This window comes from Rhodamnia argentea, chromosome 6, assembly GCF_020921035.1.
Source record: "Rhodamnia argentea isolate NSW1041297 chromosome 6, ASM2092103v1, whole genome shotgun sequence".
Classification (NCBI taxonomy): Eukaryota; Viridiplantae; Streptophyta; class Magnoliopsida; order Myrtales; family Myrtaceae; genus Rhodamnia; species Rhodamnia argentea.
In genome coordinates this window covers 4,874,892-4,891,764 of record NC_063155.1, presented here as the reverse complement: position 1 = coordinate 4,891,764, position 16,873 = coordinate 4,874,892, and the positions used below count along the sequence as shown (strand labels likewise).

The window sequence follows — 16,873 nt, the reverse complement described above, 5'->3', positions numbered from 1 at the left end:
GAATATTGCACCACCATAGTTCGAAATATTGAGATTTTCAAGATTAATGTGAGGTTGCAAAGACTCAAGCACTTGTGCTTCGAGCTCATGATTTTGGAGACTTTCCAAATGTTCATCCCAATGCAAGGATAAGTTCGTAAGGCCTCGCTTTTGAAGCAAATTAGCATCAACTACATCTCTAACTTCTTCCACTTTTTGCAATTCTGATATGAATAATTCTCCTTGAAGATGTGGCAAGCTGTTTAGCTCCTCCAACCGTGACCCTTTCTCCGATCCTACCACAAACTTCGACAAGATAATAAGGTTCTTTAAATTACCAATACCAAAGGGCATCTCTTTGAGACTTCCTGTATCTCTAATATCAAGAAACCGTAAGGCGACCAATTTTGTGATACCTTGAGGCAACTTTGAAAGGTTTTGACATCCTCTTAAGATCAAAGCTTGTAATTTGCACAAGCCGACAATTGAATCGAGTAGCCTTGTGATATGAGTGTACGAGAAATTGAGATATCTAAGATGTTTTAAATCACCAACACAATTCGGTACCTCTACAATATCACAGTGACATATTGAGAGCACTTTCAAGTACGTCAATTCTATTAGCAAGTCATGTAGTACCTTGATGGAAATAGAGAAGGAGTCCCCTCTAGATCCAATGTGCAAGAACATCAAACTTCTTAGTACCTTCATTCGGTGATATGCTCTTAAGCATTTTGCCGTAACAAACTGCGACGAGATGAATGAAGCATGACGAGCTTTCTCAAGAGATGCATCATCTTCATTAACTTCCAAGGGAGACCCCCCAGAACTAAAGCATGCCCCACCCGCAATTGACTTTGCTAGATCATTCAAAAGATCATGCATTGTAAACTTGGATGAATTGGCACTTGATTGTTGAAAAAATGATCTGGATACTAACTCATCGAAGTAATTCTGTCCTAATCTTAAGTTATTCCCCTTTGCTTTTTGTCCATCTAAAATGCCCTCCGCTATCCATAAGAGTACCAGCTCATCTCTCTCAATTTCGTAATCCTTGGGAAATACTGCACAATAAGCATAACATCTCTTCAAATAGGAAGGAAGATGGACATAGCTCAATTTCAAAACAGGGAGAACCTCATCATTCTCCGCCTTCGGAAGATCCCATATTCTGTTATTTAAGGTGTCTTCCCATTCATTCGGATTCCCTTTATTACGTAGGGCACCGCCTAACATCTTCGCTGCCAAAGGTAAACCTTTACATCTTTCAGCTATTTTCTTGCCTGTTATTTCAAAATCCGGGTGGCACTCAAAATTTGTCGTTCCAAGAGCATGAAAGGCTAATAAACTGGTACAATTATCAAGGGACAATTCCTTCAAAGGATACGGCGATGCTCTTGTTATGGAAGCAACAGCAAGGTTGCGAGTCGTGACAATGATCTTGCTTCCCTTGGCCCCTGCTTCAAATGGCTTTAAGAAGGCAGTCCATTTTTCATACTTCTCATTCCAGATATCGTCTAAAACCACAAGAAACTTCTTCCCCGATAGTTTGCCCTTCAACTTAACTTGAAGCCCATTAAGATCTTCACCGTCACAGGACAGCCCAGTGATTGACCTCAAAATAGTCTTTGTTATGTCATGAACATCGAAAACATCTGACACGCAAACCCACGCTCTCTTCTCAAAAGAGCTATATACTCTGGCATCATTATACAGCCGCTGAGCCAAGGCTGTCTTTCCAACACCGCCCATCCCAACTATGGGGACTATGTTCAGCGTGGCATCTGAATTTTTGACCTCATTGATCAATAATTCGAGTATCTCGGCTTCTTCCTTCTCCCTGCCGAAAAACCGAGGCTCCGGCAAAGAAGTTGTGGGATCCCTTTTGTTGGTGTAGTTGGATCTGTCCACAACATTCTCTCTCAAGCTTAGACGAGCCTTCCTGTTGACAATCACTTTCAACCTGCCATTGATCTCTTGTACCTTGGTTTTAGACACGAGCGAGTGCATGTTTGAATTTGATCCAGAGGATTTATCTCCGCTGAAGAAAGAGAATTTCCATTTCTCCAGACCTCTGCTTGTGCTGGATTCTACCTCCGACTCAATCTGAGCCGCTTTGATTGCAAACTCATCAAGTATGTCTTCCATGTCATAGGCCAAGTCCCTAACATCGTCCAGCCAAAGCTTCACTAGAGGGTTACCGCTGAGTTGCCTGTCCTCTGCATCGGCCAGCACTGCATTGATTGTGACCAGCATCTCCTTCCACTCCTCTAGGAGGGCGGTGCTGATTCCTGCCCATTGTGCATAGCCCAATGCCAGAGAAGTCAACTTCTCGAACAGGACCTGAAAGAAGGCAGCCAAGAAGGAACCCAAAACGATCTCTCCAGTGGCCATGTGTGAATCGGTCACTGTAGAGAACAGCAAGGTGTCACGGTGAAGCAAAGTTAAAATGAGCTAATGGAGGAAAAAAACTTTGAAGTCCAGGAAGACCAAGACCTTCGCTTACCAAAAACATTAAAAAGAGGAAAAAAAAAAAAAAGACCCAAGCCTTTCAAGGGATTCTTGGTCCGGTTTCGATTACGTGGTCAGATAAGAGACTTTGCGGCACTCATACACTCCGGAAGCGAGGGTGTTAATAAGAGATTACTCTTTCTCTCGACCGGTGAACGGGGATGAGATCAACGACAACAATCCGGCAAGCACGAGCAGTAGGTTTTGGTGAAGCCAAGTGATAATGAGCTAATGGAGAGAGAACTATTTGTCAAGTCACGGACGACCAAGACTTCCACCTACCAAAAAGTTCAAACGAAGACCAAGACTTTCAAGGATGCGTTCTGTCCACAAGTGCTCTGCTCTAGTAAATGCACCATAAACTCAAGAAGACCAGACTTTACTGGACTATCATGTAATGTTTTGGATAAGGCTATTGTATATCCTAAAATTTATCACGAATATTTTAGGACTTCGTTGTACTTTTTAAAAATTTTAGAACTTCGATTGCAATTTTTGATAAGTTTTAGGATACGGTTACACTTTTTGAAAGTTTTAACACTCAATTGTACTTTCGTAATAAGTTTTAGTACTTCCGACGACTTGTCACTATTTTTTTTTTTTGGGAGGGGGGGGTGTTTCTAGAAAGTGAAGCAGAAGTGAAAGAGCGCAAATGAAGAACACAGAGACTTTGCAAGACGCTAACTGGCACTGTTGCTTCAGTGTTCACGTTCCTCCTCGTCAATCCCTATGTGAATGCCTTTTTCTCGTCAGTAGTAAAATTTCCAAGCGTCACATGACATGCTTGAAATTAACCGTTACTATAATTTTCATCGGACTGTTTTCATGTTTAATCATATAATGGTTTTCCATTCAGTAATCTCTCATGTACTTGTCTACTAGAATTATAACTAGATTTTCACGTATCTTTTGCAATTTAAGTTCAATAAAAGAAAAAAAAACAGCAAAGAAAAAATAACTTAAAGAGGGATTAAAATTTAAAAAAAGAGAAGAAGCGAGAACGGAGCAACAGAGAGAACCACCGTCCCCCGGCCACTGGCCCACCGCCATGCTGTTGCCATCAGCACTGCTGCTTATTGTTAGTTCCATAGACAACTTAGCTGCCCGGGGTCTCACCATCTCACTCTTAATCTCAGCCTCTCAATTTTTAGCATGTAGATTGTGGGAGTCAATTTGAGTGCTTTATAGAGGCAATTGGTATGCGTAGATAGATATCGCTCTCTATAATTGCAGCTCTGCCTTCCAAACTTTAGATTCTTGAAATGAGATTCTATGCAAAGAAAGGGACACTCCTTAACAGTGAAAATCGGATGGACGTGAGCAGAAAGGGTTCTAAAAATGAATTTGTTTTGCTAAATAATTAAATGTTAAGAATTTTTTTTCTTATTAATTTGAAATTTTTTTTTGAACTTTTAGATTCTAAAAATCTATCCCTCTTTGCTCTCCTCTCCCCACTTACGACTTTTGAGAGAGGCCCGGAGGCGGCGTTACGTGCACGGTAGCTTCAGCGTCGCCGGCTTTAGACGGCAAGGAATCGCCGTCAACGTGCTTTTAAAGTTCCAGCGCACGACTTCCTTTTGCTTTCCCATCGCATTACATTTTTGGCGAACTGCCGTTACTCTCCCTTGACCCTCTCTTCTCTCCATCTACCCTCCCAAATGCACACGCCGGTCAAATCTCGTTCAATTGCAAGTTTTTCTTTCTTTCTTTCTTTCGTTTTGACAACTTAGGCTTCATTTTAATTCTGGAAAATGAAATTTATCCATAAATAATTGTCCATGGATGGACTTGGAAAGTCAAATTTATATGTTTGACCTTCTATTTATGATTTATGGTGGGTAGCAATAAGCCGTGCTCGAAGGCGTTGCGCGTGTCGAGGTGGTTACTAGGCTAGCTTCGAAGTCAAGCCCACGCTCATAGAGGGAGGATGAAGAAGAGAGAGAACGAAGAAAAGAAACTTTTAAGATTTTAATTTTTATTTATTTCCACTTCCGTGACACGTGTCAGTCCGTGATTGGTGAACAACACGTAAGCGCTTGCCACATCAACCTATCACGTGGCCCTCGGCAAAAAGGGACGACTCGCTTAGCGCGAAGATCGACTGTGACTCGGACTCACACGAAAACCCCCATCACTGCCGTCGATCACATGGCTCGTAACAAGAATGGATCCCATGGGACCGGTATCTCTAGAAAGTCCTTGGATGCCATCGCTCGACGAGTCATCTGTCGCCACGTGTCGAACCCTTTCTGCTCACGTCCGTCCGATTTTCACTGTTCAGGAGTGTCCTCTGGTTTCAAATTAATAACAAAAAAATTCTTAACATTTAATCTCGATCCAGCGAGAATTCGTCGGTGCCCGTGGATTTGTCTCCGGCGTATCCGTGATGATCTTCATGTCTCGGTCGTAACTCCAACTTTTGCCTCGGCTGCCATGTTGTTTAAAGATCGCGTCCCTGAGATTTCTTCTTTATTTGGCTTCGAAGTTGGTTTTCTTGTCTTTGTGTTCTATAATTTTCGCATCTTATTTATTTTGCCCTCATGAGTCGGGGCATTATGGATTATTTTTAATCTCGCTCCTCTAATCACGGTTGGCAAAATGGTCATGTTTTTAGGGAGTTGCCTAAAATTTCAAAGAACAGGCTCAAATGAACTGTGAAAAAAGCAAAGAAAAAATAACTTAAAGAGGGATTAAAATTAAAAAAAAGAAGAAGCGAGAATGGAGCAAGAGAGAGCACCATCGTCCCTCGGCCACCGGCCCACCGCCATGCTATTGCGATCAGCACCGCTTCTTATAGTCAGCTTCATAGACAACTTAGCCGCCCGAGTTCTCACTGTCTCGCTCTTAATATCAGCCTCTCAATTTTCAACCCATGGATTGTGGGAGTCAATTTGAGTGCTCCATGGGGACAATTGGTATGCGTAAATAGATATCGCTCTCTATAACTACGGCTTTGCCTTCCAAATTGGGGATTCTTGAAATGAGATTATGAACCTTTTAGGGCGAACCGCAAAGAAATTATATTTCGGATGAGGCAACGTCCAAAATTTAATTATTGGAACCCCCGAAGATCCGACATCTAATTTCGAAGTCCGATTCGCGATCAATCTCAATCAATTGGGATTTCAACGTATCTCAAACTAACGGGCAGCTTTTAGAAGTTACGCGTATCGATCCGTGATTAATATTACGTTTAAGAATTACTCGAGCCATGGCGACTTTGGTTGTTATGTAATTGCGAGGGTCAATCACTAGTCCCGATGGACACGATCGTTAGAAAATGATTCGGGGACGTTCGGAACCCATAAATGGTCAAACGGGGTCACCCGTGATCCAATTGTAGGGTATTAGCCAAATCGTTCTTTAACCGTTCTAGGATCGGCCTCTAATGGTCCAAAGTATTCCCTCGACAATTCTTATGGCCAATAGTCAATCTAGGATCAAGTTCTTATGTCAACGTACTTGATTTGTCTAGCTAGCCATTCTCCATTGGTTAGTCTTCTCAAGAATGATCAAATCCGAGTGAGATTTAGCAGAAATACATTTATGAGATATTTCATTCATTCATAACTTCGAAAGTGGGTCGGAATTCGGGATATCACTCTCTCTCTCTCTCTCTCTCTCTCTCTCTCTCTCTCTCTCGGGCTCAAAGGGAAAAAACATGAATATAGAGCAAAATCAATGGACAAATACAAGAGAGTTACTCACTTTGAGGAGTGTACAATATAAAATGACAACTTGGACTTTTTAGGGTTCAACAATATGCGAAGTCTGTTTAATATGAGATTAATGCACATTATACGAAAGTTATTTATTTTGTTTGGCACAGCGAAATCATAGCAATGTGACTTTCTTGTGAATCTTTGCTGAAGAGGAATGAAGCTATCATCTTGCGATATTTATTGTTCGTACCCAATTACTCTGCGAGTAGGACAAAGATACCGATTCCATCATAAATGGACACTTCGAGCTTGGGATTACTAATCGTATAAAATCATTTCACGCACGTTTGTGTTTAGCAAAAAGAACAATGATAGAGAGATTAAAAAAGTAACCTTAATGTCCTGATCTTACTATCTAACAAAATCTAAAATAACAATTTCTCGTTATTAAGCTTGTTATTAAACTTCACATCAAGTATTGGACATCAACTTTAATCCGGAGTATAGATAGGCATGTAATTGATTTAATCTTGCTGCTGTTGCATCAGTTTGAGGGAAAAAGGAGAGCAAGTAGATAGATATGTCTCTTACCTGTGCCAAGTAGAATTCCTAGGTTCTGACGAGGAAGAGAACACAGTCGAGCAGGGATACGAGTATGAAAACTACAAAAGTCGACGAAGACCAAGACTGTCACATTCCAACTGTCACATTCCAAAAACATTAAACAAAGACCAAGACGTTTCAAGGATGCTCATCAGTGGGTACCGGAATCAAAATTAAATACGTTTTCTCCACAAGTGCTTGCGACGTCAATTGCTCTCCTTACTCTTCGGATCTAGACTTTTGTTTCGGACCTTTACTTGCAAAACAGTCTTAATATGACCAACCTAGAGTGCTTAATGGACTGCAATGTCCTCGTTTTTTACTTTATTGTTGTCACTCACGAGTGATTTGTTGGCTTTCAATGTCTTTGTTTTCCGCTTTAATGGTGAATGTGCGATTAATGAAGACTTTCACGTGACAGTTACAATGCAAAAAATTTGCAGCAATGATATACTGAAGAGTGCTGAGGTAATTGTTTATAACCGGAAATAGCCTTGATAAGAGAATCGTGGTCCTTTAAACACGATTTTTCAAGTTCACTAGTGTCATGCATAGAGTATAATTTCCAGTAGATTATATAATGTTAGTTGGTCATGCTGGTTAATGGATTAGTTGGTATGCCTAGCCCTTTTCCTTGTTTAGCGATGAATGAAGCTGACCCCAGTTATTAGGATTGACAAATAAGCATATTTATACAGCTTGCAACGACTAAAATAAACATTTTTAAGACAGAAAATATTAAGGATCCACCCAACAATGACATCTTACTTTATCTGTCCAATAAGGAGAATGGAAACACGTGCTTTAGGCTAAACAAGAAAATGGGTAAGCACACCAACTAGTCCATTAAGCAACTTGCTTTATGTTACTCTGCAACTGGTGAATGAGTCATAGATCACTGACTGACAATGTATAATCTATTGAAGATTATTCTTTACCCATCACACCAATAAACAGGAAAATCGAGTTCAAAGGACCACGATTCTCGCATCAAGCCCAATCATCAACTACTAACTCATCAGCGTTAAGCAGATATTGCCGTCCATCTTGCTGCGAATTTTTGTCCATAAGTGCTTGTTCCGTAATATTTAGAGATTATCCCCGGACATTTGAAGTTTCCACTATCATATACTCGGCGATATAAATAAACCCTAAACTCGGGAAGACCCAAACATTACTGGATATCATGAACTCTTTTGTCGTCCATAAGTGCTTGTCCTGTAATATTTACAGACTATCCCTAGACATTTGAAGTTTCCACTATCATATACTTGCCGATATAAATAAACCCTAAACTCAAGAAGACCCAAACATTACTGGGTATCATGAACTCTTTTGTCGTCCATAAGTGCTTGTTCTGTAATATTTAGAGATGATCCCCGGACATTTGTAGTTTCCACTATCATATACTTGCTGATGTAAATAAACCCTAAACTCGGGAAGACCGAGACATTCTTGGATATCATGAACTCTTTTGTCGTCCATAAGTGCTTGTTCTGTAATATTTAGAGATTATCCCCAGACATTTGTAGTTTCCACTATCATATACTTACTGATGTAAATAAACCCTAAACTCGGGGAGACCGAGACATTCTTGGGTATCATGAACTCTTTTGTCGTGAAAGTGAAGCAAAGTTGATAAAGAGTTGATGGGAAAGAAACTTATGGAGACGCAAATTGGCTTCGCTGCTTCGCTTTTCACATTTATCCTCTTCCATTAGTAGAATTTCTATCGTGCTTATCGATTAACCATAGTAAATTCCAACTTTTGTCATTTTATTCATATTGTGTTTTTTCATTCATTAATCTCTTTCGTACTTGTCTATTGGAATCATGTCTAGATTTGCATGATAACACTTGTCCATGAAAATTCTATTATTTTTTCTAATATAACACGAATATAATGAAAGTCCATCCTAATATGTAATGAGAAATCCTAAATCTGCCCAAATCTGCAAATATGAACACACTTAAAATTGTGAATATGACTTTCCCTAAATAAGTAAATGGTTGATCTGTAATTCCCCAAATAACAACACTTAATAAATCTACATGTGTTCTTATTGAACATGCCCCCTAATTGACAAATCTAGAATGCAACGAATGTATATAACATTTTGTTTATGACTTCTATGAGATGTAACACATGAAAGTTCATGAAATTACACATGAATACGTGATCGAGAGTGACCTAACGATATGCAATTTCATGAACACCAATGGCGAAAATATCCAACATATCACCACGTATTATGCAATCAAGCCGCAACTTTAATCGGGACAGCAAGTATTTGACATCAACTTCCCCCAAAATTGGTTATTGAACTTGCAATCAGGATTATAGATGGGCCTGAAATCTGTTCAAGAACCAAAATATTGTTGCTACTGCCGCCTCTCCTTTTGCTAAAAAAATATTGCTTTTGCCTCCATTAATATAAAAGTTTTCAGAAAGAATTGCTTGTTGCACTCGTGTAATAAATGCCCACCAGATGCTTTCTGGCTGTTTTTGTTCGAGGGAAAGACAGAGCAAGTAGATAGATGTCTCTTACCTATTTCGAGTCGATTTCCTGGAACAAACTGGTGAACGGAATTAGATCAACGACAGCAATCCAGCAAGCACGAGTGCTAGATTCAGAGTTCAGACGAGCTGGAGGAGAACGCTGTTGAGTAGGGGAATGAGTATAGTTATGGAGAAGCCAAGTGATAACGAGCTAATGGAGAGAGATAACTATAAAGTCGAGGAAGGCCATGACTTTCACCTACCAAAAACATTAAACAAAGACCAAGACTGTTCAAGGATGCTCAATAGTGGTTAGAGGAATCAAAATAAAATACTTTTCGTCCACTAATGCTTGTCTCGTAATGTTTAGGGATTATTCTCAGGTATTTGTAGTTTCATGAACCATAAACTCATAAAAAACCAAAACTTTTCAGTATACATTTTTATCTGTTCAATAAGAAAAACAAAAGCACGCACTTTGAGCTAAACAAGCGAAAGGGTTAGGGACATCATCCAATTCATTGTGTTATTTAGTCCTTTTACCTTTTTATTTAGCATGTATTTTTTTTCTTGAATACATTCTTTAGTTTTATTAAAGTAGCGACATTTATCAAATTTTGTTCAATATTACTATTAGTACTTGTGCTTTCTATTACTAGTATCTTATATAATATAATTTCTCCCATATTCTATTTTGTCTAATTTATTTTACAGCAATTGTGGGTAAAAGGATTTTTCCTTAAAAATTGAGCTGAAATGTATAGTTTTACACCTTGCAAGTCATCTGCACAAATCCGACCAAAAAACAAAAAGGTCATCTGTACTACACAGGTTAACGAAAGAAAATAACGAAGGCTAATGGATATAACAAAACGAAGGTATTGTGTAACAACTGAAAGTTTAGGGATAAACGTGCACTATCCCCAACGTTAATAGGGATTTGGATTAATTTCTCCTTGCGAAAATGACTAATTGCAATATTTGGCTAGATGGAATAATTAGTATGTTATAATCTTGCTATTCCATAGGTACGTACTACTAAAACATCAGGTTCTACCCCCAAAAGATTCAATAGAAAGACATTAAACCTTGTGATTCCTTCAAACTAAGCAGTGGATAGACGTTATCCAGCTACTGTCATTAAACTAACCACTAACGTTTGCTAGATGGAATAATAAGCAATATTCTGGCAGTTCCGTCGTTTGGCACTATCAAGACATTAGGCTCTACCCAAAACGTTTATTAAACAAAAAAATAAAAAAATAAATAAAAATGAAACCTATTGGCTAATCTAGTGGGCCTAATTAGGCATCATATACGTATATTGATGTTTCCGGTACATAAGGGAAATGCTATTGTGGTACTTCCCATTATCTTGGGGATATTCTTACTCCACTGGGTTAAGTGTGATAATCCCAGGTGACCGTGTCAATAGGGCCAGTAGAACTGTGGAGACAGATAGGCAAAGGTTATTCAACAAGAATCCAGAGATGATTATCGTTGGTGGATCCTGACTAATGAAGTTTTTATAAAAAAAAATTGCTAAAAAAAGTCATAAGCCTATTTCAATTGTGTCACTTCAGCCCTATTAGCTTAATATTTGGGTTAGACTTTCTACCATTAACGAACATAATGTGATAAAGTAATAATAAACTTGTTATATTATGTCTCGAGTTTGAGCTCATTACAAAATTCGATATTTATTAGACTCTTGCTGTTGCTTATTATTTTCCTTTTGGTACTTTGTAATTGTCCAAGGTGACCAAACTTGGACGGCACTTTCTTTAGTGCAAAGAAAAGAGAAGATTTGATTTGGACGCTAAAAAAAAAAAAAAAAACAGAAGGAAAGAAGAAAGTGCGTGAGGCCCAGAGTAAAGAAAGGGTTTGCCTTTTTGTTTTTATCTGGCCTGCACCAACCCTACAAAAAGAAATAGAGAGAACTTTTGCGGTTCTGTTCCAAAAAAAAAAAAACCGAGGCAGCCGCACAGTAACGAGAAAAAGGGTCGCGCTCGAAGAAGAGAACAAAGGGACACGACGATCTGGAATTTTTTCTTTTCGATCGCACGGACACGAACGCAGACTTCACACACGAGTTTTATATCTGAGTTGTTTTATATCAAAATACTTTGAGTTTGGATATAATCTAAGTTTGGAAAAGACGAGCGAATTAAGTTATTGTAGCTCCAATTCTCGGATTATAGTGGATTATTCTTACCGACTCTTCTCGTGATGTAGGTATCGATATTCGGACCGAATCACGTAATTTCTAATATCTTTTATCGTTTCTCGTTATTTTTCTAAGAGTTTCACGTTGACTTAATTCGCAAAATCCTGATTAGTTTTCGCATTAATATTGTAACAGAACTAACTTCTGATGACTTAATTTGCAAGATTAAAGCCTATAACTTGGCTTTTATGATTCAGTACAGTTGGTGATTTTCTTGCCTTTTTTTTTTTTTTTGAAAATTTGTATAGGAGGGTGGTTATTTTTTTTTGCATGGCGGTGTGTTGATGGATGGCTTATGTTTTGCACTGAATCCTTTGACAAAAGTACCAAGGATGAAGTTTTGACTTTTGAGGGTTTTCCATGGATGCTGATTCTTACGGCCGACTCACCGTACAATTCCAACGATATTGTTGTGGTTGGGTGACGATGATGACTCATCTTTATTACGTTAAAATAAGGAAGGAGAGGGACTTAGAAAGATGACAGGCCCGTCATTAACAAAATCTAAAGAGAGCCATTGTAATAAACCACAGTTCTCCATATTTTTTTTTTGGTCGGAATAGTTCTCCACATTTGATTGTGTTTTGGCACGTGCTAGCTCACGCGAAAAGTGTCCACATTGATATCAAGCATGTTAACTCTCAATTTTTTTTTCACCAGACGAAAAACCGGATATTTCGAATAGCATGCACTGAATTCGAATGCGAAACATACTCGTTCATTTGAGTAGGCTTGAGAGCGGAAAAAGAATTGCCCCTTCAACTAGCTTGGGGCAATGACTCTGTGCGAGCTTGGGGCACTGACTCTTCTATTAAAGTTTGGAGCTACCGAGACTTGTCCGACCCGGTTTCATTGTTTGGCAAATGCACGATCTGAACGACTCTGGGTAAGCAACTTTCTTCTCGGGACCTGGCTCACCCCGATGCTGTTATTTATACGGAGAAAGTATAATAGTTTTCAAAATCATAGTCCAGGCTGGGTAAGAATTTTAACGGTCGATATCCGACTTGATCGGCAAAAGGACATTTTTGGTGTCAAAAGTTGTGTACGGAAATCACTGTGGTACTAAAAGTTTTAATCGAATCACTTTAGTGCCAAGTCGGACAGAAAGGGATCATTTGGTGCCTTCGACGAAAAATTTTGGCCGATCTCAACGCGTGACATTTTTAATTAATTTTTGACTTTTAATTGGTATTTTAAAAAAAATTGAAGTCCATGTGGACTTCAAATTTTAGAAAAAAATTAAAAATTGAAAATAGATTTTAAAAAATAAAAATTAACAGAAAATTTTTAAAATAAAAGTTTTATTTAAAATAAATTGAAATAAGTTACAAAAATTAGAAAAAAAAAAACTAAAAGAAAAAAAGGGCTGTGGCGACAAGCGCTTCTTGTAACCCTCGTTGCCTCACTGCCGCCACCTCACCGTTATTGGCGAGCCTCACCGGCCGTAGGCAAGAGCCTAGCGGCCCTCACTTGCATTTGGCAGAGGTCGTCGGCCCCTGGCCGCGGGCGACCATGCCCCATCGTCGTCGGCGATTGCTAGCGATGGTGGGGCGGTAGTGGCGAGGGCGAGTATGGACGGACCAAGTGAGCAAAAGGATACTTTTAGTATCAAAAGTTATGTACGGAGATCACTTTGATGCCAAAAATTTTAATCTGATACTTTAGTGCCAAATTTTTTGAAAAATGATTACTTAAGTGCCAACTTCGATATTCTTCACGGGAAATCCGACGTGGCACTTTTTTATTTATATATGACGCCGACGTGGCTCGCCGGAGGTCTACTATGGCATTTTTTTGTTGAATTTAAAATTTTTTATTTTAACATAATTCTAAAAATAAGCTGAAATTTTTAAAAAAAAAATGCTAAAAATTCAAAAACAAAAGGAAACAGGGGATAACCAAACGACTTTCCTTGAACTGATTACCAACAGCCCCCTCAATGCCTTTGAAGCATGGTGTTAGGGCTTCGTACTACTGCAATTGTCAAAATCGGTGAAATGGCATGTAACTTTTATTTTACAAGAGCATCTGAAGCATTTCGAATTGCATTAAAATCAACCTGTAAATTCATGCATACAATTTTAAAAAATTTCTGTTTCATTTTCAAAATTTGAAGAAGGGTGTGCTTTTAGGGCACTCTTAATGTGGTCGTTGGAACTAACTACGAACTCTTTTTCATATTTCTTTCAATATTAAACTCATAACTCAGGGAAGTTACCCAAAAATTCCTAAACCTATTGTGATGTGTCAATTTTCATAAAACTTTTTTCCTTTTGCATTTGTGCTAATTCAGTCCTTAACCTTTTGTATTTATGTCAATTTGGTCCTTCCGATCAATTTTGATCAGAAATCGCTAACGTGGCACTACCGGCATTGACGTAGTATTTTTAATGATATTTTAATATTATTTATTTATTTCTTTCTTTTTTCTTTCTCTTTTCTTCCCTCTCTCCTCTTCTTCCTCAGCTGGTCGTCAATAGGCGATCGGCTAGAGGAGTGGGTCGATGAGGTCGGCCTCGTGAGGGGAGGTGAGGTCGGCCTCAACGTCGCCTAGGCGAGGCTTATCCTTGCAGAATCTGGCGATACTGTATCATGGAATTCGTACAGAAAAAAAGGAAACAATACTATATCATAAATAATGAAAGTTGACTTGTCATTTTTGACATTTGCAAATTTTGATGTTTCGCACAAGCTGTTGTTTAGACAAGGGGAGATTTCTCAAGAGTTATTTTGGCGCACACAGGTGCGGGTTTCTTCTCCTTTTGACCCGAGCAAAATGTATTGCCGACTTAGAATATGCTTATTTTATTTATATCTCATCTATAGATCGACATATCACGTAGCGTGGTTGGGAAAATCGCTCAATCTAAATCATTAGCGAGAGGTATTTAGGTATTATCAAAGCATTCATCGTTCAAGTTAATAATTGCATGCAAAGTATTGGTATATTTTAACGAACAAAAGAGAAGATTCATAACACTTTAAATGAAGGCAACCGAGTTTGGTTGACCAGATGAAGATACGTGCTGTATAAAAATCTAAATTTCGTAGAAATTGTTGAGAGAGATTGCATATTAATTGCGTGAAAAGATAAATAAGTTAAAAAAAGAAAAGAAACAAAAGAATAACTTTTATAATATTCCTATCCTTCGCCGACGGCCATCGTTAATATAATCATTTCATTTGAATCACGGTCATGTGAAATTGACATTTACGTGAGGATAATCCACTTATGATGGTAGAGCTTGTATCTTGTCTTGCTCGTGACGGAAGAATTACTGGGTTGCGAGTGGTATCGTCTTGGGAAGAACTAGGCAGCAATTCGCCAAGAATTAACCCAATCCAGGATCAATTTCTTCCCTAAAACTAAACCGACAAAAGGATCAACTTAACTCCACCAACGACCAGCAGTATGTTCCAGCTATATAATCTCAAAATAAGCAAATATAATGTTGATATATTAAGGGGACAAAGGCAAAACACCAAGATTTTACGTGAAAAACCCATGAGGGAAAAATCACGGACAGCTTAGAAAACCTCCAATAATCACTGAGAATAACAGGTTATATAGAGTTTCTTCTTTAGTCATACACTAGAGGCTCAACGTCAACAATACAAAGGTATTTTATCACCACGGAGTTGGATTACTCCAAATGGAATAAAAAAAACCGTACCCGCAATTGGAAAAAGTAAAGAAAATTCGAAAAAGGTTGTCTATGAACAAAACCGATCAACTCGTAGCCCTCAGTCTGGTGAATAACATGTCGAAATTCGAGCAAATTACAACAACATTTGCTTTCAAATTGACCGTTTTCCCTCTTGGCTGACAGCTCCTTCTCTCCTCTTGGGCACGCACGAACAAGCAGCAATCTTCCTTTTTTTCTTCTTTTCTTTTTTTTTTTCATCTTTTTGCTTTTTTGGAGGACGACCTTCCCGGGCAGAAGTGAGACTTCTAGGATTACTCAAAAGAGTAACGAAGCATAGTGTTCCTGATTGCCCCTCTCCATCCACATCGGCAGTGTTTGCAGTTGATCCTCCCGAGAGAATTTGCCAAATACAGATGACAGTGGGATATTCTGCAAAACAAGCACAGTTGAGAGAATTCAGGTCAATGAGCTAGGGCGTAAGAAGCAGATATTTGGTAAGAGAAAATACGGCAAATGCTTAAATTGCAGAACAATACTAATTCAAGAGCACCAATACTTCATGATTCTCACGCAAAGCATAGTGCACTCCATTTACAAAGTTCTACATATATCACCGATATAGACTGGCCCATTTGACGCATCCCAATTCCAGCAATGTGAGCAACTCCACGAGAGTAATTTGTTTTGAGGTACAGCCACTTTGTATGAAACAAGGTTGACTTGCTGTAAGCCCGTTAGCATTATAACCCTTTCATTGCTTACTTCCTTGTCAAACAAAACCCAGCAACCGAAACATCAACCTTGGACCTTCAGTAGCTGGTTTGTGGAAATTTATGCGACGCATGTCCATGGAAAAACATGGACCTTTTTAGCATCGACTTGAGGAAGTGGAATGGAAATGCATCCCGGAGCAGCAGCAGTAACTAGATGACAAGTGTGGAAGAAAGAAAGAAGTCTGAATCATTACCTGACAAATGAAAATTAAAACAGTTGGGAGAGAAATCTTCTTATTGGAACCGCACTTGATCCATTACGACAAGTGGGATTATTGGATGAGGTGCCAATAGTCGCCATGGAATTTCGAGCACTGATCTTTCAGAATCCCACATTGAATGATGCAGAATACTTGGGAGAGAGGGAGGGAAGCCATCGTCCGGCAAGTATGTCAGCTTCTGAAAGCGGGGAGATGGCTGTGAAGACCACTTAATAGTCTTGCCCCGTTCCACATATTTCTCATCCAAAGAGAGGACACGGAGGAAGGAAACAGGAACCTCTACACATATCACGTCCGCCACCATTGATAGTCCTTCCACATTCTTCATATTTCACATCCAAAAATCTGGAACAGGACAATCAATTAGTACTGACCAATAATTATCTTACGTGCACGATGAACACCTACGAGAGAGCGATTAGACAACCAGAATTATATGCATAACCACCTGCCAGCTACAAAAAATGAACAAACAAGACAGGAATCATTCTGATGAGATTTTTTTTTCCGCTGGACAATTCTAAAGATTGCCTACACCTGTTGGTATATGTGGAAAGCTGGAAATGCAGTGATTTTACCCATAGATCACCAGACACTAAAACTGTCATTTATACAGGTTTTTTAGAAAAGCTATTTTGGAGTGTGTTGCGGGTAAGAATGGAAGTCAAGTCAAGATTGGGCGGATGCTGGCTGTTGTTGGGATTGAGGCCAGAAATGAAACAGGGGAGATGGTTGGGTGTAGAGGAG

At 39.0% G+C, this 16,873-nt stretch overlaps 2 protein-coding genes across 2 annotated transcripts in view; both read right to left on the bottom strand.

Annotated features, from left to right (window-relative positions):
• The window catches only part of LOC115733080 (putative disease resistance RPP13-like protein 1), a 491,263-nt gene that overhangs the window by 48,801 nt on the left and 425,589 nt on the right, over positions 1-16,873 (bottom strand). The gene's annotated exons all lie outside the window — the stretch shown is intronic.
• Positions 1-16,873, bottom strand: part of LOC115729449 (putative disease resistance RPP13-like protein 1) — a 95,112-nt gene that overhangs the window by 10,558 nt on the left and 67,681 nt on the right. Inside the window, exon 2 of the mRNA XM_048280130.1 lies at positions 2,323-2,387. Within this exon, the coding sequence (XP_048136087.1) occupies positions 2,323-2,373 (51 nt within the window). The 5' untranslated portion in view covers positions 2,374-2,387. The remainder of the gene's footprint in view (positions 1-2,322; positions 2,388-16,873) is intronic.